This window comes from Xiphophorus hellerii, chromosome 16, assembly GCF_003331165.1.
Source record: "Xiphophorus hellerii strain 12219 chromosome 16, Xiphophorus_hellerii-4.1, whole genome shotgun sequence".
Lineage (NCBI taxonomy): Eukaryota > Metazoa > Chordata > Actinopteri > Cyprinodontiformes > Poeciliidae > Xiphophorus > Xiphophorus hellerii.
The window spans coordinates 17,239,087-17,263,325 of NC_045687.1; the positions used below are offsets into that span (position 1 = coordinate 17,239,087).

General features: G+C 37.7%; 1 protein-coding gene across 3 annotated transcripts in view; it reads left to right on the forward strand.

Annotated features, from left to right (window-relative positions):
* The first annotated feature begins 403 nt into the window (after positions 1-403).
* Positions 404-24,239, forward strand: part of grin2aa (glutamate receptor, ionotropic, N-methyl D-aspartate 2A, a) — a 168,526-nt gene continuing 144,690 nt past the window's right edge. The window contains exons 1-3 of one of the 3 annotated variants that reach the window (XM_032586857.1): positions 404-1,110; positions 1,250-1,353; positions 13,693-14,178. In XM_032586857.1, the coding sequence (XP_032442748.1) occupies positions 13,696-14,178 (483 nt within the window). In that variant the 5' untranslated portion in view covers positions 404-1,110; positions 1,250-1,353; positions 13,693-13,695. Of the gene's footprint in view, positions 1,354-13,686; positions 14,179-24,239 lie in introns of those variants that run through there. The other 2 variants (XM_032586856.1, XM_032586855.1) reach the window with 2 other exon arrangements.

Consider the following 24,239-nt stretch of genomic DNA (forward strand, 5'->3'; position numbering starts at 1 on the left):
TAGTGGTGGAGTAAAATGAGGTGAATACATACAATTTTCACATTTCTGTATGTAAAACACTTTTTTGAAAACCATAATTTGGTGGGCCTGTCACATAAAATACCAATAGTAAGTCTATGGTTGTAAGATGACTAAAATCAATAAAAGAGAAAAGAGTGAAAATTAGAGATATGAAAGCGTTTTGTAAGGCACAGTAGGCTACACCAAATATGAACTGAAGGTTTACCACGATAAATATTTCACACACTGCACGTCATCTCGTTGTTTATTTATTGGCCCTCTAATTCCTTTTGTTTCAAGTCACAAATCGTGCACACACATAAATGTGTGCTCGTGTCAAGTTATTCACCCACAGCTGGAAGAAGGGGAGAGCTGACATTCATGTTGCATTTAATATTTTATTTTTATGCGCCACTTATCAGCTCTGTTTTGCTCTGGCTTTCCGCATGGGTTGAGACTTTAAGCGTCCCAGAAGACATGACTGGGGGGGTCGTTTCTTGTCAAAAAGGAGGGAATTGTTGCTAAATCTGACGGTGAAATGTCACGCGCTCCCCACTGCCTCTCGAGTCTTCTTCTCTTCTTATTCCTATCTTAAAGTGAGCGACTTGCTGATGGAGCTTTAGCGCAGAGAGCGGGGCAGAGACAGACCGACCATTCCGTCTATCCAGCTGCCCCTGCATCTGCAGAAGCGCGCGGTCACACACACAAACACACACACCCCCACACACACGCACACGAGCGCATTCAGCTCGCGCGCACACACTCGCGAGGAGAGAAAGGAACCGCGAGTCCCGCGCGCGGTTCGCATCCCGTTCGCTGCTTGGAGCACCCTCCAAACTGCACGCAGCTATACCCCCATGTACATTGTGCGTCTCCGCGTGCGTCCGGCGGCTGCTCGCCTAGCTCTTCCAACCCCGCTGCGTCTCCTCTCCCCTCCCGGGACAAGGAATAACGAGATACAGGGCGCTCTAATCACACCGAGGCAAGTTGAGTCCCCCCTCCTCCCCTCTCCCAACCCCACAACGATGCGCGGGGGCCAACAGAGATTGCAGTGGAGAATCAGCAGTGTAGGCTCACACACGCGATGAAGATTGGATTACAAAAAGAGAGGTGAAAAACTGTGATTTTATTCACCTCAATGTGAGGTGTTAAAACAAGAGGATTTCATTCATCTTTTTTTTTTCTTTCCTTTCCTTTCCTTTTTTTTTTTTTTTTTTTTTGACGCTCGCTTGGAATTATTCATTACCAGAGATTCTGTGATCCCCTCCCCTGCATGGTTATTCAAGGGAGAGAGTGGACTGTTGCAATGTCATCTAACACCGCTGTTTTGGAGCTCTGTGGAAGGGAGACACTGTAAGTACTTTATTTCCATCCATTTCTGATCCCTTCTCGCTGTTGATCGGCGGACACTGTGTGACTTTTAAAGCGTTCCTCGCCCAAAGTGCAGCAGCACAGAGGCAGCGAGCACAGATGTCCGCATTAGAACTTGGATATTAAGACGTTTAGTCTTACAATAAAAAGAAAGAGAGCGTTAATCTCTATTAATTCGTAATGTTGCTGCAGTGCGCACTCAGCTGATTCCATAAAAGTCCGCGGTTAGACCGGAATCCCGCCCCCTCCTAAAAAAAATTATTCAACATCTAGATTTTCTGTTTTTAAAAACTCAACTGATCTGAAACAGATTTGATCAATTGTATATATAAATTAACACTGCGCGTTGTGGGAATGTTTCCTTTGTAAATGATGGATAACACATTGCAGGGTTGGTTGGCACAACTTCTCTCTCCATCCCATCTCCGGATGAGCCGTTAACAGTGGAGAGATCATCCCATAATACGCCGCTTATTGGCTATTGCATTCCATTTCTAGCACAGGTTGCAGTTGTTCACTGCAAGATGGAGTTAAATAGAAAGTTAACATAAACGTTTAAAAAAGAAGGAAGAGAAGAAAAATCTACCCAGCGTGCGTCTTGGTAAAGTTGTAGTTACACTCAGTGCCTTTGGGGGTCGCACTTGCATTGTGATGGCTTCATTGGATCAAATGGGAAGATCTAAATAAATTTGCAACCACCCTCTCAGCCCCAGTTTCTCTCTCCCCCTCTGCTCTCGGGATGCAGTCACGTTGTTGAAGCGCATTGCTGCCATCACAAAATAAAAATAAAAAATATCCCTATTTAATAATAAGCTAAATTTGCTAGCTGCACGCTTCTTTAAAGCAAACCTATATTAGAACAGAATGAACAGAACCGAAGGTGTATGAGGACCTAAACAGAACATGATTTGGGGGCAATCAATCTGGCTCAACTAATATCTCCCATATATAGTGCATTGGTTTGTGTACTTTATGTTTTTGGCAGTATTAAAATGAAAAAGTTATATTAATATACATCTTCAGTACACACAGTGATGTGTTTCAAGTCTTTATGTTAATTTTGATAATTAGGGATTACATAGCACCAATAAAAGACAATAATTTTTAACGCAGAGGTGTCAGAAAGTATTGTCCGTATTATGCACATTATTATGCACGGCGTACTTCCGCACATATCAATGCAACAAATGCAACAGAGTATAGAAACAATCAGCTAGTGGCTCTGCTAAACACAGGTTCTATTAATAGATGTCTTCAGGTTCCCTGCATTGTTGGACGCCAGTGTCTCTTTTGTTCCTCTTGACAGTAACTCTTTGGACGTTGAACAGTGAGCAGCAGCCTTTTCTGCTTAGCCCAGGCAAGATACTTCTAGCATCCCTGAGTTAACACAAGGAATACAACTTTTATAGCTTATTTCCTGGATTCATCTTTGTGGTATAGATCTGGAAGCACTCCCTTTAACTTAGGAAACTTCACCAAACTCTTAAATTCTTGGAATCTGGCTTAGGGATCTTCTCAGTCCAACACTTATTGTTTTTGCTTTTTCTACCAAACTTTTTCCTTCCACTCAACTTTCCCCTAACAAGTTTGGATGCAATAATTTGGAATCAATTACCTTCTTCAACAATATAATTTTATGCCCTTCAGGAGTGTTCTCTATGATTTTGCTCACCATAACATAGGACGTCTGTACTAAAGCTAATGTGTTTATTGGTTTTATGCAATACTCCAAATGTCTGAGAAACTGATAATTGGGTTTTTATTAGCTCTAGGCCTCAATCATTCAAATGAACAGAAAATACTAGAAAGTAATCTCCACCATACATTATATTAGATTATTTGTTGATTCTTTAAATTGGATTCACATGATTCACATACTCATAGCATACTTGGGGCGAATGTGTATCTTTCTCTTAGTTGGTTCAGATATTCTCTTGTGGGCCTCTCTGGCTCAGAAATTAATTCTTGCTAAGCAGAAAAGGGAAATTATTTAACAGAATGCACCTTGAACTGCATCTCGTTCTTTAAAAGAAACGTACTTCAAATCATTTTGGGGAAAATGTTTTCTTTTTTCTTTTTTCTTTTCTGCCATCAGCGCAGTTTTCACAGACTTCTTCAGTTTATGTGATTGCATTGTACGTGCTGCATAACATTTTAATTCTCAAACATAATAGAATATGTAACATCACACAATATATTTTTGTAAGCCTGGCTAGTTTGTTTATGCTTTGGGCTGACTCTGATAATGACAATATATATATAATCAAAATTTGGATGAAAATGAAGCTCCCCAAACTGTCAGATTTTAGTTCATCTGTTCATCAAGAGTGTATTGTGTTTATGCAGGAGGGAAAAACAGCATAAAAAATACACTAATGGTATTTAAATACCGTTTTGCTGCCTAGTACGTCTGCAGATAAAAGCAAGGTGTGTGGAAAGAAACAGGAGTCATGCAGGAATTGTGATTGATAACTTTTTAGCTCTACCTTTATTTACATATAGATGAAAACTGCATCAGAAAGAATCAGATCTTGGAGAGGTTTTTGCAGATTATCACAGTAAGGCATTGAAAAACCAAGTGCAGAATGAGGCTAAGCAATGGGAGAGATTTCTGTTCTGAGGAGGCATATGATTCAAATTAATCAATTTTGTTCATGGCCAAAAAAAATCTGAAATTACCTTTGTCTGTGGGCTTGATGGATGGTTCCAGCAAAAAGATTAATTTCGTATTGAGAGAAGGTATCTTTTAAACCAAGACAAAACACTTTAAGTGATTTTTCACTGCCTTATGTAACAGAACACAGTTGGATAAGAGCTTGTTGTTCTTACTAATCTCTTGCTCAAATGTTCTCAAATATGAGGTTTCTGTACCTCGGTCAAAGTAACTAAAATTAAGAAACTTATAAATAAATAAACAAATAAATGAATAAGAAAAGTACAATTGTAGCAAAAAGTCTTTGTATCCCTTGAGCTTTTCCACATTTTGTCATGCTACAACCACAAACTTCATTATATTTTTGGGGCTTATTTGTAATAGACTAACACAGTATAGAATATTTGTTACTTTTTTATCAATTTAAAATGTTTGCCAATAAAAGCCAAGTATCTCCTTTCTTCTAAACCTGTGATTTTAAAATCCTTAGAGGGCTGGCCACATCAACCCTAATACATAGCAAACCACCTAAAATAATTGTTAGCAAGATTATTAGTATAGTAGCCGTAGCGCACACTTTGTCTGGTCATTGCTCTAGCTGTAACGCAAAGTATTTCAACTAAACAGCTGGAATGATCAATCCACAATCCTAAGGTGGAAAAAGTGCCATGCTCCTCTCAGATACAGGACCGACATTTTCAGCGCTTCCAGTGGAGTAAGGCTCTCATCTGGGAGGAAGCGCTAGGACCTCCAAATTGGGCCTATGATCTGGTTGCAGAGACGCGGTGAGGTTTTCTCAGGTTTAAATACAAAACTCATTTGTCATGCTTTCAAAGAGACGACTTGACACTGGATGTACTGATGATGAGGGAAGGGCAGTAAAGAGAAGGAAAAGACATTACCAACCGGGTTTTTGATTTCAAAATGGTTGCATCACGACTTGTAAAGGTCAGGCTTCAGAGCCTCATTGTCTGTGCTTATGAGGATAGGCAAAAAATTTAAAAATACATAGACTTTCAATTTTGTGTGGTTGATACCTTCTGGCCCACAAGGACCCGACATTTTTTCTCATGGATATTGGAGAAAGAAAGGATTTGTGAGATGAACAGGATTTTTTAAAGTAAGATAAATAGTGTAGGTGTAACTAAGACTTTTTACTAACCTTAATAAACACACTACAGATGTTAAAAGTATTCAAATTAGTGTTCAGAAAATCAAACGCAGAAAGTGTTCAGTGTTTAGAATAGATTTCTCTCTGATTCAAATTTATCAACATCACTCCTGGTCAAATATGGCCTAAAATTACTTTTATCTCTGGTGATTTGGTCACTAATGAAATACATACTTTACAGCAGGATAGAAATGAGAGAAGGCACAAAACACACAACCTCCAATACGTTGCATTATCATTTAGTGTGGTTTTCAAGATATTTTATTCTACATTTGTCTTTAGCCCTAATACCTCTACATAAAGTCCAAAGCATTTTAAAGATAAAGATGCCAATTTAGGAAATAAAATGCAACAATGTCCTAAATGTGAATAGGTTCAAGCAATACCTCTGCAAGTCACTGCATATGTATGGCATTTGCATGTATGCCTAGGCATTCGTTGGGCATCAGGTGCAGAAAGAATGCGTGCAACTCTGTTTCCATTCTGTATCAGGGAGTATGAGTGATTTCACTTCTTCCCTTACTTTAAATCCCTCCTGTTCCCTTTCTGTCTCATTCACACACACACACCCACACCCCCCCCACACGCCCGCACACACACACACACGCCCACGCACTGAAGGTTTGTTGCAAGGTAAAGGGGTAGGTGCACTGGGGGAGACAACATGTTGAAGCCTGAGTGGTAACAGACGATTACTTCCACTGGGCTTCTCCTGGGCGCTCATGCACATGTCAGGGCGCATGGAGCAGATGGCTTGGGCCTGAGAGAGAGGGGCCGAGCAGAGGAATGGCTTGGAGAATATGGTTGGAGGAATTTGGAGACGCAGAAGAACACTATCAGATATAAGAGCAAGTTAATTCTCCATCTCACTCGTGAATTAAATGTGCACTTTGAGCCAATTTAAACACGATTTCACTGAAGCTGTAGCTCAACTTTCGAGAAAGAAACGCTGAGGCATGTTTCTTCTTTTACTCGACAGAAACGTCACGATGAGGTATGGACAGCGACTGAAGTGCAGGCTTGAGGGTAGAATAAAGAAGTCAGATAGGTCACGCCAAAAGTAAATTGTGACCCTGTATAAGAGATACACAGCAGTTGCAGCTGAATGCACTGCTGCAGCATATTCATTGCAGTTTTCCTCTTAAACTGTAAGTGTTGCTACAGACATCACTATCTAGCAAGAATGGGACTTAAATGAGTGACGGAATGAATATTCATAAAAAATGTAGCATCATAGTTGCAAGTTATCTGCAGTTTTTCTTTACTTAATGTAATGCTTGCGGGTAGGTAGGTTACAAAATCAGGACATACACAACCAGCTACATTTTAGATACAGGCATCAGGATTGACCAAGTCTGAGTATATTCTAGCAGGAAACAAGGAGAATAAAGGGTAGATCCAAAACATTTCACCTCCCTGTTACTAGACAGGCAAATAAATGAGCAAACAAAGAAGTAATTCCAGTTACCCTAACATATATAGTACCTGTTTTTGTACTTTGATCGTGAGACCTCACTGGGGTGAAAGCCTATCACACACAGAACAAACATGGGCCTTAACAATAATGAGATACACATTTAGTCAATGAAGTTCTGAGGGTCCAAATCTGGTTTTGAAGGACCTGGATGAGTAAGATTAGCTGATGTTTTGAATGGTTGAAAGGCAGCTACATTTATTTCCTAAATGACTAGGTTGCTGCTCTTTTAACCCTTTTATTTCAATTAAGTTGTTAATTTCAATTTTAATGCAGTTCAATGGAGAGGAGAGAAAAACGTTATTTTGACATCAACGCCACAATTTATCAGGATTTATATTTAAAAGTACAGTTTGTACTTTTATTATTTAGAGGTTTTTGTTTATTTTACTTAAATATGCAAGTATGGCACACTTTTTTATCTGTTTTCACAGCTTCAGTGTGAAGTGAGATGGATTGTAAATAGCTGAAAGAAAATTGTTCGAAGCACACGTACAAAGAATCTACAAAACAGATTGTCCAGCAGAGAGAAGTGAAAAAGTATCTTTACACATTGTTGGTTTTGCCTCCAAAAGCAAATGGAACCCACTTCAGCATCACATTTGCATTCATGCAATTTATTTTACATTGCATATATCAAATGGAGAATCTCATTTCAGACCAAAACTTTGGGGAAAGAAACCCAAAGAAGGACACAGAACTTTGGGAATCACATTAGTCAGAATACATAAATAAAGCAGGAGGACACAGACAGAAAGCAAATTACCCATTTTTTTTTAGAATTTTTTTTTCATTACTGTCAAATCAGTCACTAGCAAATCAGCTCTACTTAGCAGTTGCAAATACTGTGCAAATGGGAAACAGCTGGCACCGTGATGAGCAAACACGATATACTACACATCATATTGTTGAATTGTTTCCATTCGCGTCTCCTGGCAAAGTCCCTTCATTGAGCGGCCTCTAACATCTTCACTTGACAGCGAAGTAAAATGTAATTAGCACACTGCATCAACTTTTGGCAACATGTGTTGAAAACTTATTACTTTTGTTTAAATGTGATAGGAGATAAAATTGTTTCACATGGTTGGCATTGTTGTATATCCAGTTACCATGCTAATGTAAACTTTAGGCTTTTAACTTGTCCATCAAATGCAACATTTCTGACACTAGGCAATGCAAGCTGACGACAATGAAAGTTAAATGGATGTTTGTCAGATGTGAGGGAGCAAGCAGTAAAGGCATAGAGGACACAGGAAAAATGTCTTCAAAGTGGGTTTTCATTTAGTCTTAAGAAAGTTAAGAAATGTCCAAAATATAGTGGGTCAATATAAGAGGTCAGTTAAATATAGTTCTACTCAAGAAAGTGACTTACAGAAACTTTACCACACAAAACAATCATACAAAATAACTCAGAACTTTGACCTAACACAAAGACACAGTGAGGTAACTTATATGATAAATTAGCCAGACCATTTACACAAAATAGGGGAAGCAGAACTGAACACCAATACTACCTAAAGACTAAACAAGCTAACTAAACCTAAAACATCCCCTTTGCTCAAAAGCACATGGTTTGTCCTGCTGAGGTGGCGTTGTGCTTTCAAACTTGGCCACACCTCCTACCTATACAGGAAGAAACCAGTTCCCCAAAGCAGGTAACTCAAAAAAGAGAAACATAGTTAATATAAGAAAATATCATTTAAAAACTCCACAGTGCTATTATGTGCACTCTTCATAGTATCACTGTTAGGGTCAAGTGAAGAAATGATTGAATTACATGACTAAAGTACATGTTTACCCATAAAACAATCAAAACTGAGGTCGGTGAGTAGACTGATTTTAACAGTGTGTGTCTGAAGCCATCAAATGAACTGCTAAAAAGTGTTCATAACAGCTTAATTTCGGACTTGGACCAGCACCAGAACGTCTTTGTTTTTATTAATTTTTTTCCAAGATGTTTTTATCCATGGTCTCCAGCAGATAGTGGCTAATGTTAGTGGACTAGCTTGTCCATTTAACTTATTTCCAGGTTGGATAATTTATAGAACTGCCACCATTGTTATCCAGTATCTCCTTGTATTTGCCAGAACTGCCAAAAATGATAACACATGACTTTATTTCTTGAAACAAATTGAGAAACATGTACTTTTTAAAAAAAAAAAAGCAAACTGCTGATCAGCCGAGACACAACTTTCTAGTATTTGCTGTAAGAGGCTTAAGCACATATTTTGCACTTTAAGCTCCAAACAACCTTAAGGTTAATTAAAAACAGCTAACGGTATCCGCTCTGCTTGTGAAAACATAACAGTGTGAAGGTTGGTTCCAAATTCTCTTCAAGTTGCAGACCATAATTACTCTGTGATGTAATTTAGTTGCTAGGTTTGACAACTTTGTAACCCTTTGTCTCTGTGACAAAGGGTCTTATTCTCAAGATAAATCATTTTAGTGTTATAAAATCTTATTGATAACAAAATGGATGCAGCTGGAAAACTAAGGTAATGCTCTGTGCACCACTGCAGCAACTTCCAGTGCCAGTAACACTTTTCACATTTTCAACAAGTCCTTAAAAAATTTTTATATTATTACCTGGGATTGATTTTGCTTTATATAAACATGATCAAAAATGTTTATATTGATACATCCCTACATAGAACAAAAATAAAAAAAATATCCGAAGTTTCTGCTCTACATTATAAAATGGTTGACTGTGGATGCAAGACTAATTTATAAAAGCAAAGTGAAGAATAAAAGTGATGGACAGATAAGTGAATAGATGTAGAGTAATGGAGAAAGCAGTGTGGGCAGAAAAGCAATTCAATATCAAGGCTCTAGTATGCACAATAAACACACATAGTCGTGTCCTCTGGGCTGTGGTTTGGTAAAACTTATCATCTGCAGTATCCATCATTCAGACCTCAATTCTGTACAATGCATCCATTAAGTGTGTACTGTACATTAGTCCATACTTAATTCAATTTGGGAAGAGAGCAGGAAAAACTAATCTGGACACCATGAATGCAGTCATTTTAATCATCACACAAAGATAACGTAGATGAATTATCAATGCATGTGAAGCTCAGCCTTGCACAGAACCTGATAAGATTGGCTATAGTGAAAAAGAATTGGTAGGTATGAGTTATTTTCCACTTGTAGATTAAGAACAAAATGGAAATTTATAAATTACTGAAACATATTCTAACCATTGGTGCTTAGGAGTTGTTTGCGAATTATTTGCATGTTCTACCTCTTGTTAGGATGGGAATGTAAGCTTGTATGAATGTGTGGAGAGCAAATTGCCTGTAGTACAGATTTGTCTGCCAAACATCATTCTCTATTGTAGTGCCAAGAAACAATGGCCGTGATGTGACAACAAACTGCTCAATGCGCTTTTGTGGAGCATGTTCTCTCTTTTTTTTTTCTTTTTCTCTTTATAGCTCTTCCCTAGTATAGGGCTTTCATGACCACTCTTTGTCCTAAATTTTTTTGCAGTGCTGCAGAGTTAAGACAAGTAAAAAAATAAAAATAAAATTGTTTTCCAGATTTTAGACAAAACCGGCTCACGGCAAAGAATAATCTTGTCAGCAACGGACTCACTTGCTCCTCTCTATAAGTAGGCCAAATAGGTGCCAGGTTGACAGCCAAAGAATCATGAGCTCTGAAATTGACAAGCAGAGTCTAACATGAGGAAAAAGCTCTATCTGTAGGTCTTCTCTTGAGACTAGACATGATGAGTAATACTCAAACTGTTTATCTCGGGCTGAGCAGTGAATGAAAAATGGGTTTTGATTGTAATTGAAATCATAATTACTTAAAACAATCACTGAGTGAGGAAAAAGAACAATGCACTTCAAGGACAGCAATTATTACATATTCCCTTATAATGTCTTCTTGAATCTTATCTTAAAATTAAACATTAAAATGTGGTGTATTATGTTATCTCATAATACATAATAGACCACATTGTGGTGCATTATGAGATATACACACACACACACCCCCGCACCCCCCCATATATATATATATATATATATATATATATATATATATATATATATATATATATATATATTTATTTATCTGACAATAAATAATCCATATTTATTGTCAGATTTTCCACAGAATTTTACTTTAAGCATTTGCTATTTTGAAAACAAATCATGAGTTAGTCTTTTGTGCCTGAAATAACTTTGTTGCATCATGTGTCAATAACTATGTCTACACTTTTTTTCATGTTTCCCAGTTCAATTGGTTGAAATCTATTTAGTCCCATCTTGTCAAATTTACCTGACGCATCCTAAAAACGTTGACTAAAGTTCTACACATACAAAAGTTAGTCAAACTCATGCAAAACAAAAACAAGTAACCAAAAGCTTTACTACATATTAGGAAGTTAAATGTATTACTGATTATAATACCAACAAATAAGAACTAGCTTTACAATTGGTGTAGTCCAAACATGAGAGATCATGAGCTGATCTCTGCTCCTAAATCTTTGTTGCCTCAAAGAGTGGCATGAGAAATGATAGCTCCTGTAAATCAATCTCGCACCCGCATTCTCTGCGGTGATCCAAAAACACACACTTCTGTCAGTAAATCTGTAAATTATCAAGTGTATGCATGGGCTCACTGTGTGAACATACGTTCCATGTCATTGGCATTTGACTCACGCTCCCCGTGTCAACACACCTGCTCATTCGTCTTATGACATTTCATCATTTTTTATGCTCTCAGAGAGCCAGGTTGAGGCCAGTGAGCACTTTCTATATGAGAAGAGAAGTTGTAGAGAAAGTGAGGTCAATTTGCATTTTATTTGCAAGTGATATACCCAGTTTACCTTATCTATAATTTTTGACTGTCACAACTTTACAGCTGTGAAACTCCATCCCAATGCCTCAGTCCACTATGTGCCAAGGCAGGCAGCGAAGTACTGCACCGGAGAAGCAAGATTAGGATTCCTGTGTAACTTAACATGTAAAAAGTAATTTGTCAAATTCAAATAAATTAGAAAATGTTTTCAGGGGATTTCAGTGAAATTGTATTTACCTGTTTCTCCATCCTGCATCCAAGGTAGAAGTTGGTTTCTATGGTAACCAACTTATATGGCTATATTGCCTTGGGTTTTTTAGTTAGGTTGCATTAGGACTCCCAACAGACTCAACATTTTTTCGTCTGTAATAGCTGTAAAAATGATGTCTGCTGTTAGCCTGTTCAAAAGTCCTGTTGGATTAAAGGCTATGGTGCCTGTACTGAAATACCACAGCCTCTTGACTTCTAATATGCTTCTGGCTGTAACAAATCGAGTTGGCCTGGCCTGGATTGTGATTCTTCTCCCCAAAACTTCCCCACTTAGTTTTCTTTGTCAGTTGGTTACCTCACCAGCAATTAGCTACACAGCTTCCTCCATATATCACTAAAGGTTATCCCAGTCTGCATCAAAAACCAAACTGATACCCTGGTGTTTTAGCTTGAGGAGCTCAATTAAACCTACTTTTGTTGGAGCAACAGGCAACCTTTGCAAACTTGTTACAATACCAAGAACGTGTGATATGAATTTGAAATTTACTACTCGCCTCTATTTCTCTTTAATGCAATGTTCTCCAATAGAATGTGCTTCTGACATAAACTAATCTGTATGTGTGTCTGACAGCTGCATCACACATTGTATAATTTCAGCAAGCTCCCATTCTCCAGGCATGCAGCACTGCTGCAGCTCAGGAGGTGTTCCTTTGAACTGATGCTATGGCACACTGGCCACGGCAATAATTAGTGACGTGCATAAACATAGCTTTATTAATGATCTGAAAGGCCAGTGTTAGAAAATAGTAGGGGTTTAGCATTAATGAGTCTATGTTTTTAGGATCTTGATGTGACTATCATTTAAAAACATTGGTGCAGGCCTCAGAGCCCACTTGTTTGTCCCATTGTAATTGTTTATAGATGTTTTTTGGTGTGAGACCACAGATGGTTAGAGGTCCTTTACAGTTAAACAACATTTTTCATGTATAAAACTAACTTGTTAGTAGAACAGAAATGTTTGATCTTCATAACTTTTCTGCACAGTTTAATTCCTGAGAAAGTATCAAAAAGAGCGGCTCTAAAGCAATGCAACTGAATTATGAGGATCATTGATACTTTGAAACGGAAAATAAAAATTTTGATACATGATTAATTACTGTTTGAAGTTCATTTTAGCTTTACTACAATCACATTTGATAAATTAGAATATGCATTCAGACGAGGTTCATCAAAACATCAACCTTCACGCAGGAATTAAACATACTTTCCATGAAGCCCACAGTTGTATAATAAAAATGATGTTGGTTTTATTGGGCTGATACATTCTAATCTTAAATGTATTTTTGCTGTTGTTTTTATTAATTGTAAGCAAGAAATCCTCACAATTAACAGAAATTAAGGCTATAAAACATCAATTTGTTATTTAGGCCATAGAACGTGTGAATATAATTTACTGAAATAAGCCAACTTTTCAATAATATTCTAATTTGTCGAATATGACCGTACATTTAATGCATTCAGCCGAAATCTTAACAAAACTTTGCAGGGAAAATATAGTTAATTCAACTATAAAGCATGAAATCATCATCCAATTAATCAGTTCCTTGTGTTTTAATATTTTGTAAAGTAGCAAAATTAAGACAAAAACGTGAGCTCTTTAAAAGTCTTCTTTATTTGTTCAGCAAGCACAGACTGTACCATAATCATCTGATCCCAGCAGTCGTGACCATAAAGTGTAAACTTGTTAGTCATCTTCTCTTCCTCTCACCCCTCCTCAACATCCTCCCAAGGCCATCTCCCTCCCCGCAAGGTTTTGATTTTCAATAAACTCACAGAGAAGAAACTGAATATGAAAAAAAAAAAAAGTTGCTACTTCAATGTGTGGGCTAAATGAGCTGCGCATTAACAATTTATCTCTTCTGCTTTTTCTCACCACCATCTTGCCACACTTTTTTCCTCACTCCTTGATCTGTCTACATCTGGTCCCATTATCCCCTCTCCATGCAGGGGATGAAGTGGTTTAGCACCATGTCCCTCGGCAGCAAAAGGAGTAGAAGGAGCACCAATCGTCGCGGTGGAGGTGAAAGTGCGCTGCTCTCCCTGGCCCTTCTGGTGGCGGTGACGGCCATGGTGGACCCCGTGGCAGCGCAGAAGCAGCGGACGGGCGGTGGTTCGGATAAAGTGCCGGTTCTGAACATCGCTGTGATCCTGGGGTGCACGCGCTACATCTCAGACCAGGACATTCGGGCGCTGTGGAGCAAAGAGGACCCTATTGACGTCAACGTGGTCACACTGCTGGTCAACAAGACCGACCCAAAAAGCATCATCACCCACATGTGTGACCTGATGTCAGGGACCAAGATCCACGGCGTGGTGTTTGGGGATGGCACTGACCAAGAGGCCATTGCCCAGATTTTGGATTTTATTTCCTCGCAGACACTCATACCCATTTTGGGCATCCATGGAGGCTCGTCCATGATCATGGCTGACAAGGTATGTGGCACTGACTGGATGTAGAGATGTGGCAATGAGTGAATGTTGAGTCCTTACATGGCATGGGTGAATTTGTGTTGCTCGTTTGCGAATGACTTGGTAAAATGTCTTGCTTTTCATAATTGAATGTCAGAACTCTGGGGAGCAGGAAATCTCTTACTTCCTGAAGAGAGCCCATTTTCGGTTAGCTGTAACTCAAGAAAATACAAGTGCACTCTGTATCTAGGGAAAGAAGACAGATAAAGGAACAAATCAGATTGTGACAGATGAAATGATGTGAGCAATGGAAACAGGATAGATGAGGATAAGTAAAAGATTCAGAAGAAACATTTTGGAGTGGTGAAGAATTTGACAACAATTGGTGTACAGGCTCAAAAAAAAGAAAGTGGTCCCTAAGAAAAATGATAAAAATAGAGGGTGTTGCCTGTGGCGTACATCAGCTACATAGTTCAATGAGGTCTAATATCATAAATCCCCTTTCACCATGCAAAAATCTCCTCGGTAGAGGTAAAAGAAGCTTGATTGGTCCCCTCATTTGAATAAGCAATGCTTGCTGGCCTGCCAATCAAGTTGAACCTAAAAAGGGAAAAGAATGAGCAGCCTGTGATTGTGTGGACTCATGCAGTGATGAGATCTTTTAATTCATCACTGCCACATTTAGAATGAACCTGAACTTGAAATATATTTTTCCAGAATGTGAAATGAGGTTTCTAAGAGAATTCATCATGAAGTGTTAAAATTACACTTGTTATGTTTTCAGGTAAAATAAATAAATACAATAAAAAAAAATAAAAAAGTAAAAGTAGGGCAGCTAGACTTGATTTGAGTAAACTGGAAGAAACCATAAAAAATGGGAGATTTTTTTTCAATTTAAGAATAACAAAAAAAGAAAATGATAGCTTAACGTGTGAAACCTTTGTATGTCACTTTATTGTTATTTGTCATAAACTATTTTAATTGTATAGAGACATAATCACAGAAAGGCTCAAATGCATATTTTATTTAATAATTTGATGTTAGTTTCTCAATACTCTTTACATCACAACCATGTTCTTTTTACTTTGGTTCTAACCCCTCTTTGGAACAATTGATTGTTTTGCAATATGACACAATATGATCCCTAATCAAACCAAAATCACTAATATTTTACAGTTAGATATTGCTCATTAAAAAAAATAAGGTCAAATTTTATTACAGCAGATTTTGACTAGAACGTTTTAAGATTACTTTAAATCATCTGTCGTCAAAGTGGATATGAGACGTATCCTTGTCGAGTGCAAAATGGTACACGAAACACCCCCTGGCATATTGGGTAATACCCAAATGTATCAGTTTTGAAGTGAGATATTTTAGCCAGCTGAGTGGCAGTATGCAGCAACAGGTACTGAGCACTTTATGCTCTGAGCAGCTGATCAATGGCACATTCAGCATTCTCATTAAAAGGACCTGTGTCTACTGAGCATGCACTGCAGTGCATAGAGCAATTCACAAACAACTATCCTTAGCTGGGCATGACAGCACCCCCCACCTCCTCTCCTCTTGGTACTTTGCCAGTGAACATATTGTTTGTTTGGACAGAGTTGGAACATGTACGACCTGTCACAACTGGGACTGTCTGCAAGTGACACGTGTCTGCATGCTTTCTGTTTGCAAGCAGGAACACAGACACTACCAGCTGCTGACCACGGTCGTTTTAGCTACTGTAACATTTTTTTATTATTATTGTGGGTAACAGAGTAGGGTAGAAGTTGTTCTGTGAAAAAAAAACATTTTTTTTCTACACAACATTTTTAAAAAGTGACTTTGAAACCGTAATTGGATTAATTATGGTGTAATTATGCTCGAAATTGTTCAAAATATCAACATTTTGTTGTTAGTTTAACAGTAAAAATGGTGGTTGTGTAATTACTGACAACAAAATCCCCTAAATCAACATGTTTGGATTTTGACTCATGTCTCGTTGCAGTATAGTTCCTCCAAATCTCACTCTCTGCTCCAGGGGTTTTATCATAAGTACTGTTCTTCTGAAGATCTCTTAATTTACATTCCTTCTCACTCAATATCCCCATATTAAAGAATGTCATAATTGTGAAGCTGCACTCACATTAAGAGCACCCTCCTTCAAAAAGTATGCAGTGACGCTGAAGCTGTCACAGAAATTCCAAAACCATGCTTCCCTGTAACCTTTCTAGAGGCTAGTGTGGACATTTCTTCATTTGTTTAAAGTAAATACAAATGTTCTTTAAAGATTCCACGGTAATGGTTTATTGATCCCGTAATGGCACATGTGGCATCTGTCTGTGAGAGGTAGGGAGCATTAAGGAGAGAAGGAGATAAGTTTGAAGGGGCGGCAGAGGAGGAAGAAGGAGGTGGTGTAAAATAAAGGAGGTGGAGAGGGGAAACAGAGAGACGAAGGGGTGAGGGATAATCCCTTATTGTGACCAGGGGTGATGTTGAGTGGAAAAGGGATTACTGAATGTACTGAATGGCACCTGCTTTACTCCAAGTACTTCAGGAGCACACATGCACTCCTTTTTCTATTACTTCTGAGGACAAGGCATGGACTTGCTTCATTTGTTCATTTATTTATTCATTTTAACATTTTTACACAGTCAAAAATTAAAAGGATAATTTTTGGCTGTGTGCATTTTCATTTTGTTCATAAAAAAAGTGCCAGCAGTCATTCCCTTGGCAATATTTGATAAAAAAAAAACATCAACATTACATAAAATAAGCCAGCATTGAGTTATAAAAATGTATTAAAAGCCTGTTTGGATTTCTTTTCTTTAAATTCAACTTTAATTAGTGAGTACAGAATGGTCATTTGGTCAAGGCAGGAATAGTAGGTTTGGTTAAATTTGAAATTTATCAAGCCTCATATGCAGAAAAAAAACACCTTTTAACATGTTTTTAACATAAATGCTGGATTTAAATTGTTAAAACTGATGTTATGTTGAGCTGAAGATAGTTTTAGCTAGACATGCACCTACAGATTTGTGGCCAATTTCCAATTCCTGTCTTTTTTGTTTTTTGTTTTTTTTTGTAAAATCATTGACCAAACAATTTTGGCAGATTCCAATTTCTCTTTAAGTGTTACCAACAGCTTACAAAGTATTTCTTTGGCATCATCTTACAATAAGTGGTCATTAATTATTCATTTCAGAAGCAGAGGTGACAAAACAGTCTGTGAGTGAGAGAGCTGTTGCTATGAAACACAGCTGTACTGATCTAGAACAAAGACAAAAGGAGGATGTTTACATTTTAAGTTTCTCCTTAGCATTCAATGTTAGCAGTTAGCACTATTACTGTAATTACTACTACTAATTGGAAACATTAGTCTCAGTGTCTTGGTCCCCTCCCACTGGGCCACAGACCTGCACATTTAGTGCCCGACCCAAGGGGAAGCATAAAAATTTCTTTTATTCTCCATTATTGTTCATTTCTTGCACTTGAGGCTTATAAACCTTCACTGCTGGTAGGGATATCAGTGCCTGGGCATGCAAATAGCTTGTTGTTCTAGTCGTTACCATTGACTTCATATCTGGGTCAATTAGCTCCAACTTAACAAACCATTCACAAGCTGGGTGTGAATTAACATCCTATGGCAAATAGACTTTTCAATCCCAACTTGGGTATAAAACAAAATGTAGCTTTTAGTGTTTCGATGCGGCACCTTTACTTAATGGAAAAAAAAAAAAATTGAATTGTTGTATTTCTTCCAATTTGAACAATTTTTGCTACACCTGATTTTTTTTAGATCCCACTAGACTTTTAATTTTAAAACATCGCCATTAGTCCACCATTGGTCACTTTAACATATCTGTGTTGAGAATCTAACTCGGTATGATGGATCAAACTCATTCAATTCAGATTGGACCATATTTTTTCTGTGCTATCACAAAAAAAAGGTTGTTTTCAGCAACTTTTAAGGGTGTATTTAATTTCATTTTGTGGAAACCAGTTACTAAAAGACTAAGGATGTTTTTTGATCTAATATCCTTAATCATATATTTACAAAAAAAACAACAAAAAAAAACAGATCAAAGCATTAAGTATTTCACATATGTTCACAAAAATGAAAACATTTTCACCTAAGGATATGGATTTATTTTTTACTCTCCCTGACATTTTTATCAACTTCTCACCGCCTGTGGGTTAACGTTTATACAGCTACCCACCGAGGCAACGGAGGCTTCTAATGCCTTCTTGGTGCGCATTTTCCCTAATCCTTATGTGAATTATGAAGAGAGACTCACCCTCAATTATTCTGCCTTGTAAGACCCTTAGCATATTTGTCTATTACGGATTACACATGCACACAGTTGTGTCAAATCTTGCAGGGTTTGTATACTTTAGTTGTGCCTTTGGATGAGTTCGACTCAGTACCATCCATCTTTTTTCTTCACAAATCACTTACGGGCAAAACCTCCAGGTGATGACGACTCCATGTTAAGATCTTTTTTTCTCATCAGTCTAATGAGAATAGGATCAGAGAGCTCCCCCTCTTAAAGGAAAATTAATCTTTGCATCATTTTTCTTTTCTTTCTTTACTTCTCCTGCTGTCCCTCTCTCTCCGGCATCCATGCTTGTTAATTAGATAAATATTGCTGTATCTCCTTGTGTTTGTCCCTCCCATACATCTCTAAGGCTTTGTTGAATAATGCACGGCTGCCTGTATTGAAATGAATACATTATTGATTAAGAGAAGAATTATCCTTCCCTACTGCAATCTAAGCAGTCTTGTTGGAATGCACCACCCCGACAACCTGCTTAATACCTCATGAGTTTAAAAGAAAAAGAAAAAAACAAACAAACAAAAAAAAACTGTTTCATAATCTCCTCGCTCTGCTTTCTTTTGTTTGTGTTTCTTTTTCTCTCCTACATCTTCAGAGCCCTGTAATGGTTTGCTTTCTCATTTATTCTGCAGGTGGAATGGTGAGGGTGGTTTGTTGACTGGCATCATTTAATTCTTGCGTTAAATAGTTTTTGACTCGCTCAAAGGACAGCAATAGCAGCCGGAAGTTTGTCATGAGCATTTTTTTTTTTTCAAGCCTTGATAGTTTTATCTACCATCTTCTTCTGGTGCTCATGTTTTCTTTTCTCTTGTAAGTAGCACTTCTCATCCATCTAATGTTCCTCTGTACCACAAATGCACTAGAGTGGTACCCATTTTGATTTTGCCCTAAAAGAGACATGAATTCACCTCTGGGTAAAGCAATAAAAAAAAAAAATGCTCTGCGATCCATGAAATGTGAGTGGTGGTGTGTTCAAGTGGTTTTGTGTTGCTGTTTTGTGCACACACGTAGCACAAAGTGATCTCACCTTAACATTCAACCCCGGAGCAAGCTAAAATTGGCACTTCATTATGCATGTGCTATTAATTAGCTGCACAAAATTAAAACAAATGAATTAATATTGTATGTGGTGCACTGTGGAGCTTTGACATGTACTCAAGGGTGAGTACTTGGCTTCTATGTTTTGATTAAACAGCTTTCTGCTCTCCAGCAGCTTTAGGCCAGTAAACCAGATAAAATTTATAGCACTGAAAAACAGGCACGAGCCTTTCATGAGATTATGACAACCTTGAGGAAAAATATCACGTCTCCAAGCCGGGGTCCTTTCCCTAACATTTGAAACAAAATTCCATGCAATGATGGCTTTGTTTGTACTTAATTCATATAAAGCAACAATTTTTCTCAATGCTGATAAAATACTATTTTTTAAAATGTTTTATTGCAGTTATCCCACGGTTATCTGCACTCTTTATTTCTGTATTTATTCGTATGTGTTGAAAAACATGAGGCAATAAAGCAAAGTATTATTATTACCCAGTATTTCTGTACACAGTACAGCAAATCTATTGTATATCTATTCATCTGTTGGACAATCTTGTATGTAACATGTTTTGAATTCATGAAAGTATATGTTGAGACAGTAAATATGCATCAGCATTATACTTTATGATAAAAATATAACTTTTTATACAATGACTTATACAGTAGGACCCCTGATATCTGATATTTATGGGGGTTAAGAACCACACCTACTTGCAGATAGCAAAAATTCATAAACACTTGATAACTCCTCTAAAAATGCTAATAATTGTCTATGTTTTTTGTTCAAACATGAAATACACCTTTATGTGTGTTGTTCCCGCAACTAGGGACCCCCTAAAAATTTATGGTGCTTCTAGATTGGCTGCTTTGCAAACACAATTTGATAGCATGTCAATTAGCATGGGAAGTATTTCAGCTTCCCATGTAATTTTTTTTTTTTCAAATATTTGGGATATTGCTGTATGAAGGAAAAAAATCTGTGAATAGTTGGGTTTTCCGTGAGCAATTTGTAATAGTGTTTCACAGAAAAATCTGAAAATAAGTTGACCTGTAAGAAGCTGATATTTGTGGGTTAATTCTTCATGCTAACTGCTCAGTTAATTAGTCAGCCGCTTGGGAACAAGCCAGTTGATCAGAAGTGTGCAGCAAGTGGTGGGAAGGGGGAATCGCAGCACTACTCTATGCTCCACATAGTCAAAGAAAATCTGTCATTTACAATTGTAACTCTTTGAAATGTTGATATGGGTAATCACGCCCGTTCGTATTAAGTAGCCTGTTTGTGCAGTGGCTTCACCAAAACTGGCTACAGATTAAACCAGTAGAAACTTAACCGTTGCACTCCTACCAGATTTCTGGCTACTGCCAGATGCAACTTCTTTATCATACCTTCGCAGCAGCTGTTGTAGAGGAAACAAACTGTCGCCAGTGCTCTGTGACAGGAAGGTCCCTCGCCTCTAAAAACAAACAAACCTCTCTCTCAGCTTCCAGTGTTGTCAGATAGTTTCAAACACAAACAGCAGCAGCAGCAGCACCTGCGAACTGGTTGCACAAGTTCCCCTTATAGTTTGCTTCTCATTTTGAGTTCATGCACTCTGCAAGCGAAACACAATAAAAGACCTTGTGTCACTTCCTCCCCTCCTCCAGAGTTGTCTTTGTTCATGGGAATATAGGCATGTTTGTGTTATTGGTTTTGTTCTTTACGAAATTGTGGAATTATTTTATCCTCGAGAAAGAAGTCAGTATTGAGTGTTGCTTTCTTTGCAAAAGGCCGTATGGCAAGCTTGGCAGTTTTGTGCATTTCCTAAACCATGACATAAAAACAGGGGGAGCAAAAAAATCTCAAATCCAGCTTTAATTCTTAAATGCAGACAGATGTTATTTGGCATTGTTCATTACTTAAGAGTGAGCTGAAGCATTAAAAATTAAAAAAACGACTGCATATGTAGAGTGACAAACATTGTGTAAGTCGAAAAATTGCACTAAATGTGTAGAAAGACAATTTTCTATGTCTACATTTTCTATACAGGCCAGCAGGAAATTAACTTTGTGGTTCCCAGTGTGGGTTCCAAAGCCACATGTTGTCTAAAGAACTTTGTCGTTAATAACAAATTATTATAACTAAGATGTATTTATACAATAAATGTTGAAATATGTAAAATCAAAAGCAGCTACAAAAAGACGGGAAAGACTTTTAGAGTAACTGACGTTTGTATTGCATCCACTAAGAACCTTTTACTGAGTCTTTGTTGTACGAGATCCCACACTGTGCAACTCTTACTTTTTATCTACCATTATAAATGTGTTACAAACCTTTACTGCTTCATGTTATTTTGAGACAATAAGAAGCTGATTTGGTAAATTACAAGACAAATTGGATTTTGGGATAGAAAGAGAAAAAACAAAACAAAGGAATCACCCTGCTCCTAATGTGTTGTTAAAAAAAGAAAACAAAAAATAAACCATCCATTTGAAGTATAATGGCTTACAATATCCAGCCAAGTGAATCTTCTTGCTGTTCGAGTCTATTTATAAGCAAAGTGCATCAGTGCAGCGCCACTGGCAGCTGCAGGGAAAAAAAGAAGAGAAAATAAGCAGTTTTCAAAACTCTTTTGTAGTCACTGCTCAAATGTTATGTGATTATTTAAAAATCTGTTTATGTGGTGGTGTCATAATTTCGTACTCATCTTTCTGCAAGATTCAAATGTGCCATCCTCTGCAGGACATCTTGTACTGTGAACGTGTCAATTACATCCACCACAGGAACGCTTAACACCTACTGTGAAAACTGATCGTTTTAATTTAATTTTGGTTTGATCAGGGATCCTAAAATGGCCCAAAAGGGGATTGGAACCAAACAGGATGTAATGAAAAGTTTATAGATACTAATATACAATCAATTGAGCCACGAGCCTTTTTATGACAATCTCTCCAGATAATTATAAATTACTTTACTTCTGTGACAAGTAAGCCAATAGACAACGGTTTAAGTATTTGGATGCAAAATGGTTTGTTTACTGATATGAAATGGAGATACCAAGGGACAAAATAACAATGCTTTGGTATAAAATATTTATGTGCGTTGGTGAAGTGGTAAATTTACCACATACCATATCCTGTGAATATTTTATGTTAGCTTTTTTTTTTTTACATTTTTGCCTAATTCACCCAAATCCTTTCCTGGAAATGTTTTCTAGTGCACATGTGATATACAGCCAGCATCCCACCATTCTGCGGAGTGAATTACATAAATATACAGCTTTCGCTGTTTATTTATTCATTTTTTGTGTCACTGAAATTCTTAGCCCACACTATGTGACTTTTCAGTCTTCTTAAAACCCACGAACAAGCTGTCACTTGACAGATCCTCTACCACCCTTCTGCTTCAGGTCTTTTTTCTTTTTTTTTTATTAAGACTGACTACATCGTTGTAAAGGGAATCCCTCCATCACTGACTCTTTCTCAATGTTTCCATTCCACTAATTAAACAGTGACACACAGTGTACCCACAGTGTGGCTTTGTTTATGTAATTTATAGATTCATAGGGCCGGTTTCTATTTGACAATCAATCCAGGGATTATGAATACTGCATCCCCGACTATCCGAATTTATGCCATGTTCCATTAAAGGTTGCCATCGTAAAAGGCTGCAGGCTTTTTGGTTGGAAAAAAAGTTTTTTGATATGGTAAAATTTTAAACTCTTTTATCAGTTAGCCCCACATACCTGATGTAACTGTTAGCTTTAATGGAGTAGATTTGTGGGAGTGTGGTGTTACTGTGATCAAAGGACATTATTCATCCATCCCTGTTGTCACCCCTCAGGGGGTGGGGGTCTTATTACACACATACACACACACACACCCTCATGCCAACATGCTTCGTGATGTTTGCTGCTGCTTGGTGGCGTCAAACAGCAAGAGAGGATGCTCATGTTACATATTCTATAGAATAATTTGTCCAATTACTTTTGAAGACATTTATGTATTTTTCCTTTGCTTTAAATCATGCAGTCACTTCTCTATTTTCAGCCCAATAAACTAGAATACCACACTGCAGATTCACACTGTGCATTTATATTTATGTGCACATACTGTATCAATGTTTTGGGTACCAAGATGATTTGTTTTCGTGTCTCTGTAATTGGCTGTGGAGGGGAGAAGAGTACGATAATAGCATCACCGGGGTGTTGTCAGATCCTCTATTACATCAGGAACACTGTCCGCAGTGAGAATCCCATGGTGGCACTTTACTTGTTAGCTCTTTTTACTTTGTATTCTTCAAGTATAGGGTTTGTGTAAATATGGGGCTGTAGGCGCAGGAACACTTAAGTGTGTGTGTGGGGGTGTGCATCCAAGTTGCATGTGTGTATGTTTCCAATAGCTGGATTCAGCTGTCTAGAGGATGAGAAATGGCCCCTCACTTCTCAACGGGGAATCGATTTGGATGAATATGTGCAAGTAGAGGAAATAGAGCAGTTAGCTGAGAGTATGAGTGTTATTCCCACTCTTTTTCTTTTCCTTTTACATAACTCCATTGTTTGGATTTCTCAGTTAGAGATTGCAACAACACATATGCACCAAGGAATACAACACACACTCTCATAACTTGTTAAAGTTTCTACACCTCTTGAACATTTTTCACATTCTTTTACAAAGAATTTGTATTTCTTTGTATCGTATAGACCAATGCAAATAAATGCATACTTATTACACGAAGGAAAAGACTAC